We start from the raw sequence: 12659 nt of genomic DNA on the forward strand, positions 1-12659 counted from the left end.
AGAAAATGTTCGTTTTAGCTATGCAGGATTGCTTCCTCTGTTGTTCTTTTGTTAAGCACTAATTATTATTACTATGATCATGATTATGAAATAAATCCTGTTTTAAAGTTTCAGAATGAAATTATAGCTTGCGTTTCTTAAAATATTTATTGTGAGTTTAAAAATACTTTTTCTTGACATGTAGTGTTTAACTGAAATGCTGCTGGTATATACCTCCAATGGAGATAAAACTGCACAGGAATCCTCTTTCATGATAATAATTTACAGTAGGTGACATTGCCAAAATAAGAAATGTTTTGTATTTCTCAAGACTCTGAAAATGTCACAAATGTCATGCTTGTTCATTTCAGCTGCTGGAACTGAATTTTTCAAGGACGACATTTATGAAGTATATAGTTGTATAAACTTGGAGATACGTGTTTAGTACTTGACTCTGGATTTGTTATTAATATAGTGGAAGTTTTATAATCATAAGTGTAATTATAAATCTTTAATTACTGAATCATATGTTCTACAGAAGTGTTTCAATTAATTGGAGTTAATTTGATCCGAAATAATGTATGGAAATTTTTCTTTTAAAATGACTGTGTTTTAACAAATACATCTGCTTACCTAACTCAATAGAGGAATATTTGGGGAAGCTTTACTTGCAATCCTTTGTCTAATGCATCATTTTATTCACCAAATAGTTACAACACTTAAAATAATTGTGTTTGTCATCTAGTTAAGGTGACTTTTATGGACTTTGTGGATTTTGTATTCATTTTGTGTTAGGGGTCTAGAGCTCACAGCTCTGCAGCCCGCTGACATGCTCAGGTGTGCTCTGAAGTTAAATTCCTATCCTGACTGAGTGATAAAACTCAAACAGCCCAACACCCATTCTTTGCTGGTTTATTGCTTTGGTTAAGTAAGTGACTTATCAAAATACTGTGTAATGTGTATTAATATCCTTGTTTCATGAATATTGACAAAAATCTTTTTAAACTTGCAGCAAGTAGTGGCAGCAATAAATGCAGGAATCATACCTTTAGGAAACACATCTACTCAGATCAGTCACTGGGACTTGGGAAGTTCCTTCTTCTTTGCTGGCACTGTTATTACCACCATAGGTAGGACACAGCTTATTATCTTTTCATAGTAACTAAAGAAACTCTTTTGATTTCAAATGTGTGCATATATTTGTCAATGGTATATCTTCCAAATCTTTTTTTTTTTTTTTTTTTTTTTTTTTTTAAGCAAAGAGTTACTTTTTAGCTGCAGGGGCATATGTGAGAGCTCTCTTTAAGATAGCTGAGTAAATGACTGCAACAGAAGAAAAAATGTTGCTGTAGGTTTCTGTGAGGTGACTAGAAGAGGCTGTGGAAACATTTTCTAGGGGGAATTTGGTCAACTGTGTAATTGTAAGTGTTAAATAGGGCATGATTTAAAGCACATGTGCATTAAACCTTGATGGAGATGTATGGAGTTTCAGGTCTGTATAATCCCACTCTATGTTTTCTCTGTTTTGATTAAGATGACAACATGGTAAAGATTCAGTTCAGTGTACTCAGTTATGAGCACTGTATTGATGGACGGACTGACAGTCAGGGGCTTACTTTGAGGCTTCTGTTGCATTCAGGAAGGACCAAAACTGTACGGTGATTTGTCCATAGACACAAGTTCAGTGAGCTTTCTGCATCCTTTCTGCATGCAAGAGCCACTGTCCCTCTGGGCAGGTGTGAGCAGGAGCAGTGTTTGACCTTTCAGTTTCTTCCCCTTGACTAGAATATAGTGCACACGGTAGACAGTTCAAAGATGTAGCATAGCTCCCAGGTCACAGGAGGGGCATCCACAGAGGGGGATATAAATTTGAAGAAATCAGATAAAAACAAAATAAGACCTACATTGTTAGAATAATGTATAAACAACTGTTTCACTGTTGCACTTATTATCTCTGTGTAATATTTATATGCACATTGTGAAGGAAGGGGTGTTCTTTTCACATACCTTTGTTTTTTCTTTGTGTACAAGTGCAAACATAGTTTTGTGTGTTTGTGTGTGTACATGCCTATGCATACGTATAAATATTGTGCCTAGGTAGAATATTTTTTCACATCCAGTGAAACTACAACACAGATTTAGTGAAAGCAAAGGGTCAAATTCTGACTTTACTAAGGTTAGAAACAAACTCACTAATTTTAAGAACTGAAAAATGAAATTTTATCAGATTATAACCAAGACAAGCAAAAGCTGTGGAAGGATAGCTATACAATCAATCTTATGTTATCTTCTTCTGACAGCATGAAGCTTGATGTTGTAATTTTAGCCTCTATTTTAAACTGCATATTTATTAATACTGGCCAATGTCTTTTGCAGTTCACTATGTTTTGCTTCTAAATTACTTACCCCTTACTCTTTAGGATATTTTAATGAACATATATCATTGCAAGTATGTATCCATGGTCCTGTAGAAAGTGCTTAGCATTTGTTTCAGTTGCAAATAGGAATAAAAAAGTAGGAAAAATGTCCAGGGAATTAAATGATTCAAAAAATTGTCTGAAAGCAGTGGAACATTTTGTTTCACTATTTCATTTCTAAATAAAACTTTAAGGTCCTTCAGAATCAAAATGTTTCCTGATTTAATTTATTGACCTGATACCACCAAAACATGTGTCCTGCTTAGAGGAGAGAGGGGCATCTGCAAACGGATCCAGTCCTCTGGTCTGCTGTCCCCAGGAGGCAAGATAACCCAATAGGAAATACATTTGAAAATTAGTATTTCAGGTCATTTCTGCAAACCAGAGTAGTCAGAAGGTCAAACTAGACAACTCTAAATCTTTATTTCAGGTTTTGTGATAGAAAACGTAAGGAAAAAGTCTAAGAAAAAGTATTCTGAGAAATATCTTGGCTTTGGACCAACCGTGCTTTTCATCAGAAAGCCTTCTGATGAAAGCTCGCAATCAGTTACAGTTTTTGGGTTTGTTTCTTAGGATCTCTGAATTGTATGTGTACATTAATACTGTTGCATATTTGTTACTGTCTTGTTGCTGTGAACCATCTTCCTGATGGTTCAAAGGGCTTGCAATGTGACACAAAAAGGAGGTGTCATGAAAAGCCTTTGGAATTGTGGCTCTCCCAGAAAAATGTTGATGAGCATGATGGTTGGCTGTATTTTCACTATTCTTTATATTATGACAGGCCATCAGCTGCATTTGTGTTCACAACGTGAGCTTTTCATATATGAGTAACCTTTTGAAAGTGAAGGCATTCCTTCCAACTTGGGGGCATATGGTTATCATAGAATTTGATATTTGAAATTCTCAAGAGTCTAAAAATGCAGTTTATGAGCATCTCCAGAGAGCTGCTGTAAGTTTCATCCAAACACTATGGATAGATACTCTCTGTGGACCAAGACATGACCTTATAAATTCGGAAAACAGCTTTGCAGAAATAATTTATGAGCAATATTTATAAGTATGAATAAAATTATAAATATTATGTCCTTCAGACTGAATGCCTCAAAGAAGTACTTGAATAGAAGGAAAAAAAAATTACTACCACCTACAGAAAATGATAGCTTTCCAGTGTTGCAGCAGATTCTCTAGTTTCCCAAACTTCTTATTACTATAATTTTACCTTATCATTAGCCCACACACCTCCTGCTGATATCTTGGAATCCAAGAAATTTTAGTGAAACCAATAGTTTATTTATGGATAGGTTTTTTTTCCAAACCTTTCCTCAATGACAGTACCATTTGTATCCACCAAATATTTGGTTCCTGGGGAGAGGAGATCATAAATAAAGACTTTAGCACTTACCTAAGCAACAAGTATTGTCTTACAGTTACTGTTATTATTGTATTATACCAATGGCAAGCATGTAAGTGAAAAATCATGACACTGTATTTCAGTGGCTGTTGGCAGAACCATGTGTCCTTTCTTACTGCTCTGAATTTCCTGTAGGCTGCTGAAAGGCTTTCTGATGGTGACGTGTATTTACCGAGGGTCAAAGCCAGCTAAAAAAAGCAGAGGTAATACTAGAGAAAGCATGGTGTGGCATTTTTTAACTATTTTTAAAATTCTGTTTTAATCCTTCATATTATCTAGTAAATGTTACTGTATGTATAATAAAATTTTAAACTCAGTTTTACTAGAATATTATTTGCCATTTATTGCTAGATCTTTCCTAGGAAGTGGATTTAATACAGAGGCCAGTGTCAAACAATTTCACAAGACTCTATTTAATAGAAAAGATCCTTTTTAGCCTTTTTGCCATATTTGAGTGGACTGATTTTGGCTTTGCATTTATTACTGTGCAACAGCATCAAGAAGCTACCTTGTGGGTTATAGGCTTAGTTTGCTTAGTTAGGTTTTCTTACTTGTGGATGTGTTTCTAGGATAAATATGGCTCATCTCGACAAAGAAATATGGAACTATGTGATTACTCTGTGTGTATGGAACACTTTCAGGTAATCCCTAAGAGGGAAAATGGTAACAGAGGGATATGGGAATGCAGAGGTTGTTTGTGAAATATATTGTTGCATTGTTCCCTGGGATACAATGTGCTGCAAAGCACAGAAGACACTCTTTTTTTTCTACCTGAAAATGCCATTATTCACTCAGTTCTGTTCTAAGACCACATGTCTATAGAAAAGAAAGAAAGAAAGAAAGAAACAAACAAAAAACAAGATTGAGGGGAAAAGCATAAAAAATGGGAACTCAATCAATCAAATCAGTCAACTAAAGACCGTCATTGCCTTGGTTTGTTACGTGACTATCGAGATGGGAAACTGGCTGGAAATAGTATTGCATTCTTAGTTAAAATCTAAAGAAATTCTCGCCTAGTTTTGTGATTGGTTTTATTCAAAAACCAGCTGAAGCCGGTGCTGAGGAAGGATGGTAAATAATCTTTCTGTCACTTTTTTTTTTTTTTTTCTGAGGGCTCATAATTGTCCTTCGATGTGCATTTTTATTCTCTAGATTGTTTCCTTCAATAGGTTGCTTAACTCAGAAATGCACAGTCAGCCTCCCCAGCAATTTATATCTTAGGTCCTGAGAAAGTTTCTTATGGGCAACAGGGTAGGGAAGGAGACCTTTCTTGCTGCAAGCTTGAGACCTTTATCTAGAAAAATCAAAAAACAAAGTAGACATGCCAAGATATTTAGTTTAGTGGCCTTTCTCATAAGTGACTGCTGTCTCAGCACATAAACAATGTCAGAAACCATATAATGAAAACTTCTAGTAGACTCCTACAGATCAAATAGCCGTACTATTTCTGCTGTTATTCCAGTTGGTCTGTAATGACATTTTCAAGCACCACAAGCAGATATATAGTAGAGATGGCACTTCTTTGGAGTCCTGGAAGATGGAGTATCTTGAATAGCAGTTGTGAGTGTGTCAGGAATCCCAGCAACCTCCTCAACAGTTGTAGTTTTCAGGAGCATGTCTTTCCAAACAGAGCTGCGTCTATGCAAGGATGAGTTCTTGGAGCTCCTGAGTACCCGAACACTAGATGATACTTGGCAGCTCTATTGATGTCCAAATCCCAGAGTTCTTAATAACTTTCTCAACAAATCAAAAAGGAAGAATACATAATTTCTTTTTTGTCCTTTCCCACTTTCAATTTATTTATTTATTTTTTTACTAGCCCTTGATTTTTGAACCCAGGCTTCTCATAGGCACTTGAAATTGAACCTCTAGAGAAGTTCAGTTCTGACTGAGCTTTAAGTTAGCTTCATGTAGCTACCTACTGTAGTACTGCTATGTTCTTTGGGTCCAAAGCCTAGCAACGATCATTGCAGAGTGCAAAGGAATATGAATCTTAAATAATAAAACCAAAACAATAATGATGATGATAATAATAACAACAATAAAATTATTTCTAAATATTTCTAAATATTTTAGGGAACAATTTTGAATAGCAAACAGGTAAAACTATGAAATATGTTTAATATTTTTAACTAGAAATCTGAACTCAATTTGTCACTTGATTTCACAGAATCACAGAATTTTCTAGGTTGGAAGAGACCTCAAGGTCATCGAGTCCAACCTCTGACCTAACGCTAACAGCCCTCCACTAAACCATATCCCTAAGCTCTACATCTAAACGTCTTTTAAAGACTTCCAGGGATGGTGACTCCACCACTTCCCTGGGCAGCCTGTTCCAGTGCCTCACAACCCTTTCAGTGAAGAAGTTCTTCCTAACATCCAACCTAAAACTCCCCTGGCTCAACTTAAGCCCATTCCCCCTTGTCCTGTCACCAGGCACTTGGGAGAACAGGCCAACCCCCACCTCGCTACAGCCTCCCTTGAGGTACCTGTAGAGAGCGATAAGGTCACCCCTGAGCCTCCTCTTCTCCAGGATTTGCAATTAGTTATGTAGGTTCAAAAGCAATTTCACTGTAAGGAATACTTTTTCTGCCATTTTCCAACTGCCTGGACACAAGCTTCTCCTGTGAAGTCAGGCTATTTTAAAAGGTCTTATTACATTGCCTATTAAGTTGAAAAAATAATGAAATTCTGCTGATAAATCTGACCCTTCTGGCACAATTTCACTGCCTTTTTGAAATACAAAGTAAAAGAATAATGTGTTGATAACTGAAATACACAAAATATGTTTGATGTTTTTGAAGGATAAATACTGTTGGTAATCTAAATGCGTTACCTGTTATGCTAGATAATAAAGATAAAAACTGCAAGTGATGCTGAAAAAATTGTTCCCTTAGTTCAGAAAAGTAGCAAGTATCACAAATGTATCTTAGAATGTTTTTTGCTGTCTTTGTTTTTGTTTTTGTATCTGCTTTTGTCACCAAAGAAGAGACTGAGTTTTTCTCAGCTTTTCTTGTGGTGTGTAATTTCACTAAAACAGAAATAGTAACAACCATCTTTAAAAACAACAACAATAAAAAGACCTTTTAGTGTCCACTTTTTTTTTTTTTTTTCCTAAAAAACTTTCCCTCCAATATCTCCTAAACAAAATAAAGTGTTCAGATTATCTTAAATGTCGATTTTTTCATATTTTTCAGTTAGCTACCCCTCAGACTTTTGAGTGGAGTTATGGACTCCTTCCGACTTTCTTTTTAATCTTCTTCTGTGATTCCTGCATAAGAGACCCACATCTACCATACAGCACAGACCACATGTTGAGAACTGGAGCAGAACTAGGCTGGGAAGGCAGTACACCTTGGTTATTTCCAAAAGTAGATGCTATTGAGGATGAGCTTAAAAAAAATTATTTCAAAAGATTACTCCAGTTTGCTGGATATCAGAATATAAATGCTGGGGTTTCTGTGCCTTGTGTGTTTGAAAGGGAAAAGTGGTGAAACAAACAAAAGAGAATGAAGTGCAAAGGCAGAGGTGATTGAGGAAGGGAGTCATGAAAACCTCCTAAAAGTACATAACATAAAATATATTTGCCTGAAAATTATTCTGCTACATGATTTTCCCCATCAGATCTGCATTTGGGACAATGACTTACGTGAGCTTGGCTTCATGGTGGACACTGAAGCACATGCCTTTTGAGGATCTGTTTCTCTGAAGGTTCCTCAACTCAATATCATCTTCTTTGGCTCCCTTTCAAATGCAACAATTTAGGTTTCAGTAAAGTAGGGCCATGGATCTTATGGATCTTAGCTTGGATGCATGTCCAGGTTTCATATAGCTCCCAGTGTAGGTGTACCAGGGGGAAAGCTGAGTATAACCAGTTGGTTAGACCAGCTGTAGAGCAATGCAGAAAAACAGTGGTTAGGAGTTAGAAGATGAAGATGCAGTAGTGAGAGATTGCTGGGAAATGAGGTGGAAATGATCCTTCCGTCTCTTACTCTATGGAGGAGTCTGTAGAAAGTAACAGTAATTTCATATCTGCTTGCAAAGTGTGTTAAATATGTATATCTCATTTGACCAAATATTAATGGAAAGAACAATTTTGTTTAAAAAAATCCCCCAAGATCTCTTCAGAATTCAGTCCTTTGTCTCGGTTTGTGCTGTGCCCCCACACTGTGGTTCCAGAGAGAAGATGGTGGAGCTAAAACTGCTTTTTTCTCTCCTTTTTTTTTTTTTCCATTTTATTTTTTCCTCCTTCAATTCTTTTATTGCTCCTGTAAAGAATTTGACCCAGTTATTGGCAGTTGACAAATAGTGGCTCACTTGTGCTCTGAGGATTTGACAACAAAATTCTCCAGATATTTCATCCTTACTGAGCATACTTCCTTCCAGAACAGTACCAACTAAGCAAGATTTCCTCTGTAATTATTTCTCCAAGGAACAGTGAGTAGAGAGCGTATTACTACCGTGCCCTCAATTTTCTCCTGCATTTGTTCAGGCAGTATGAAAGAGAGCTTATCTGACTCCAATGGTGAGGAAATAACACTTGGACCATACGAGGTTCAGAAGTAATAAATTAGAATAACACTGCTGGGAGTTAGGGGACCTGGAACAATGGTGCTGGAAACACTATGGTGAATAGCTGAAAGGAAATAATATTAGATGAAGAGCTCAGTCAGAGACATTGAAGGATTGTGTATCAGAAAAGGTGTGAGTAGAATGAGAGAAAAGGTGAGCCTCACTGACCACAAAGACTGAGACTAAGAGAAGGCGAGGACCAAGTTTTCCTTGTGCATGCCAGAATACCTCACAATGCTAAATTTGGCTCTAAAAGCTAAGAAATGTAAGTTTATGGCATGGTACACAGTTTTAATTGCACAGATACTTGCTATTTTTTCTATTATCTCCTTTTTGGTACACCAATGTTTGACATACAGGTATCTGATAAACTGGAGGCACTTGCATGTTCTGTGGGCCATATTCAAAACAGAAAGCATATGATATTTCTTGTGATATTGTTACTTCAAATTATTAGCTATATCAGAAAAGCTCAGGCCAGTATAGCCTCTTAGTAGTGTGAATGTACAAGGGAATTTCTGTTGACATGACAAGATTCTGGAGAGAAACTTTACAATGGTTGGTATAAAGGAATGCTGTCTCTTGAGAAAAAGCAGTAACATCAATGACATTTTGTATCACCTTTCATATCTTTTTTTTTTTTTTTCACTGATTTTTTTACAAATTTTTGGTCTTTTAATACTGATTTAGAGGACTACCAACTATTTACTTGCCTTGTAAAACTGAATTTCCAAATATATTTGTACTCTGAAATATTTTTTTGCAGCCACTGGAATCTTTTCAGCATTGACATGAATTCATTAAAAACTGTTTTTGTCCAAGTAGCCTTTTTATTTTCACTGAGAAACATCCTCCTAGGCAGCACTGGTGATTTTATTTTGGTTTGGTGTCTGTTTCTTGTTGGACCTTGCAAAGGATGGAGATGTAAGATTTCTACAGTTTGATGTGCATGCACATTCTAACCTTTTAATTTTCCTTTTCCTAAGAAACAGCAAACAGTTGTGTTAAAACAAATTGCCAGGCACGCAACTTTCCATGCTTCTTCTGCATCTTCTGTAATTTCCTAAAAACCAGACTACATGGTTCTGCTCTAGTCCTGCTGTGGAGTGAAAATGTCAATTTGTCAGTTGTGGCACAGTCCCCAATTTACGCTGCAAATGAGCACTGAAATTTTCACAGCTTACTCTCTTAATGCTCGTGTGCTAATGGAACAGGATTTTATTTTCTTTATTTAGATTTCTCATCATCAACTGATCAGTGCAGGGTTTCTGAGCCTACCAATTGCATCCATTTTAATTTCCAAGTTCTGAAAGCTTGTTGTTATCAATAAAGGAAAGGCTGCCAGGAGGAGGTGCTGAATACAGTTACACTGTTTGCAGAACACTAGGATAAGTGAAATTATTTCCTGCTTCCCTTTTTGTTTATTTTCATAATTACATCAGTAGCGGTGCAACTAACCACGAGAACCTCAAATCCTGAAAGCAAACAAGAAGCACAGGATTTGGGAAAATTCAGAAAGAAAAAAAAAAGTAAACGTTTTGTGCTTTGTTTCTACTAGCCATGAAGTAACAAAATTGGAGCCACTGAGTGCACAGTGCTTAGAGATCAAAATAAAAGCACTTGTATTTGTATATCCCACCAGGATGATCTGCTAGTAAACTCTGCTTTGACTACGTTAATCTCTTTACCATGATACACTGCTTTGTTCAAAGCTGTTTGCACTTACTATTTAGTTGAGCTAATCAGGACCAGCTTTTAAAAAGGGGATGGCAGCCATAATCAATACCAGATTTTTTTTTAATTATTACTACTCTCTAACAATCTAAGATTAGCATGTTGGGCAGCAACCTGCTTTGAAAGTGAAGCTGATCATCTCAGCTGGGGTTCCTACATGCTGATTGCTTTAAAAAGCAAGGCACTTACCTAGCTGCCTTTTAGAAGAAAAGTTCTGGGTTCTGGAAGCTAGAATATCTGTTGTTAAGTGGTTTTGTGAATCTGTGCAAAAGGCATATTGTTTTATATCAGGTGAGAACCTGCCCACTGTAAGGCATATTGTTTTCACAGAATCAGAATCACAGAATTTCTAGATTGGAAGAGACCTCAAGATCATTGAGTCCAACCTCTGACCTAACGCTAGCAGTCCCCACTAAATCATATCCCTAAGCTCTACATCTAAACGTCTTTTGAAGACTTCCAGGGATGGTGACTCCACCACTTCCCTGGGCAGCCTGTTCCAATGCCTCACAACCCTTTCGGTAAAGAAGTTCTTCCTAACATCTAACCTAAAACTCCCCTGGCTCAACTTAAGCCCATTCCCCCTTGTCCTGTCACCAGGCACGTGGGAGAACAGGCCAACCCCCACCTCGCTACAGCCTCCCTTGAGGTACCCATAGAGAGCGATAAGGTCGCCCATGAGCCTCCTCTTCTCCAGGCTGAACAAGCCCAGCTCCCTCAGCCGCTCCTCGTAGGACTTGTTCTCCAGGCCCCTCACCAGCTTCGTCGCCCTTCTCTGCACCCGCTCAAGCACCTCGATGTCCTTCTTGTAGCGAGGGGCCCAAAACTGAACACAGTACTCGAGGTGCGGCCTCACCAGAGCCGAGTACAGGGGGACGATCACCTCCCTAGCCCTGCTGGTCACACTGTTCCTGATACAAGCCAGGATGCCGTTGGCCTTCTTGGCCACCTGAGCACACTGCTGGCTCATATTCAGCCGACTATCCACCATCACTCCCAGGTCCTTCTCTGCCTGGCAGCTCTCCAACCATTCCTCTCCCAGCCTGTAGCTCTGCTTGGGGTTATTGCGCCCCAGGTGCAGGACCCAGCACTTGGCCTTGTTGAACTTCATGCAGTTGACCTCAGCCCATCGGTGCAGCCTATCCAGATCCTCCTGCAGAGGTTTCCTACCCTCAAGCAGATCGACGCACGCACCTAACTTGGTGTCATCTGCGAACTTACTGAGGGTGCACTCAATCCCCTCGTCCAGATCATCGATGAAGATATTAAAGAGGACCGGCCCCAGCACTGAGCCCTGGGGGACGCCACTAGTGACTGGCCTCCAGCTGGACTTGGCTCCATTCACCACGACTCTTTGGGCCCGGCTATCCAGCCAGTTTCTAACCCAACGAAGCGTGCGCCAGTCCAAGCCAAGAGCAGCCAGTTTCTTGAGGAGAATGCTGTGGGAAATGGTGTCAAAAGCCTTGCTGAAGTCAAGGTAGACCACATCCACAGCCTTTCCCTCATCCACCCAGCGCGTCACTTTGTCATAGAAGGAGATCAGGTTTGTCAAGCAGGACCTGCCTTTCATAAACCCATGCTGACTGGGCCTGATCGCCTGCTTGCCCTGCAAGTGCTGCGTGATGACTCTCAGGAGGATCTGCTCCATGAGCTTCCCTGGCACTGAGGTCAAACTGACAGGCCTGTAGTTTCCCGGGTCAGTCCTCCGGCCCTTCTTGTAGATGGTTGTAGGTTTTATACCAGGTGAGAACCTGCCCACTGTAAGTCTCCCTCTGTTCAGTTTGTTTACTTTAAATTACGTTGATATGGTGGCCATGGTATGTCATGGCAATTTTTATTCCTGTAAACTAAACTCTGAAAAAGATTGCTTACATTGCATGGAGGTTTACTTGGTCATCTTCTCCCAAGCCCCAGGAGCACCTCTTGGTGCCCTGGCTGGTTGGTGCAGGGGAGTGGCAAGTGGCCAGGGAATAGCTGTGCCTGGGTATTCGGTGTTACACTGAACTGGAGAACCAGCATCCACCAAACAATAGACTCAATTGGTTAGGATAGACTCTTGGCTACCACTTAACTCAAATGTGTGAATGTGATCCAGGCTGTATCATTCCAATCACTATTACCCACGTCCTGAGCCAGCTTTTCACCAGTGTGCTTGCCAAATGCATTTACCTCTAGGAGGTAAATTCTCAGGCTGTGTCTAGGTCAGGAAGGTAGCTATGCTGCAGAAACATCTAAAACTATGTTCAAAGAGCTGGCAAACAAGTAAGAGTCTAACATTAATATGTATTTTATCAATTGCTTGTTTGTCTGGAAGTGAGGTTTATGTTGGATTTGAGACTGCTTTTTTTTTTTTTTAATTTCAGTGCTACGTTAAAATGTAAGTTAAGTTTCATTGCATTCTTCCCTGTGTAAAACAGTATAAAGATCACCTATTTTTTTTTTTTTTTTTTTTTTTTTGTGGCTACTTTTTGTTTTAGCTCTAACTGTAGAAGCACAGGACATAGAATTTGGTTCTGTGAAATTAAAAAATGTCTTTCAGTTCCTGT

The 12659-nt window shown here is 38.7% G+C and overlaps 1 protein-coding gene across 4 annotated transcripts in view; it reads left to right on the plus strand.

The window, feature by feature from the left end:
- The window catches only part of KCNK2 (potassium two pore domain channel subfamily K member 2), a 131326-nt gene that overhangs the window by 66691 nt on the left and 51976 nt on the right, over positions 1 to 12659 (plus strand). For all 4 annotated transcript variants that reach the window (XM_084512778.1, XM_084512781.1, XM_084512780.1 and 1 more), the window contains one exon: positions 992 to 1109. In XM_084512778.1, the coding sequence (XP_084368904.1) occupies positions 992 to 1109 (118 nt within the window). The remainder of the gene's footprint in view (positions 1 to 991; positions 1110 to 12659) is intronic.

The sequence above is a fragment of the Aythya ferina genome, assembly GCF_964211825.1.
Source record: "Aythya ferina genome assembly, chromosome: 3".
Classification (NCBI taxonomy): Eukaryota; Metazoa; Chordata; class Aves; order Anseriformes; family Anatidae; genus Aythya; species Aythya ferina.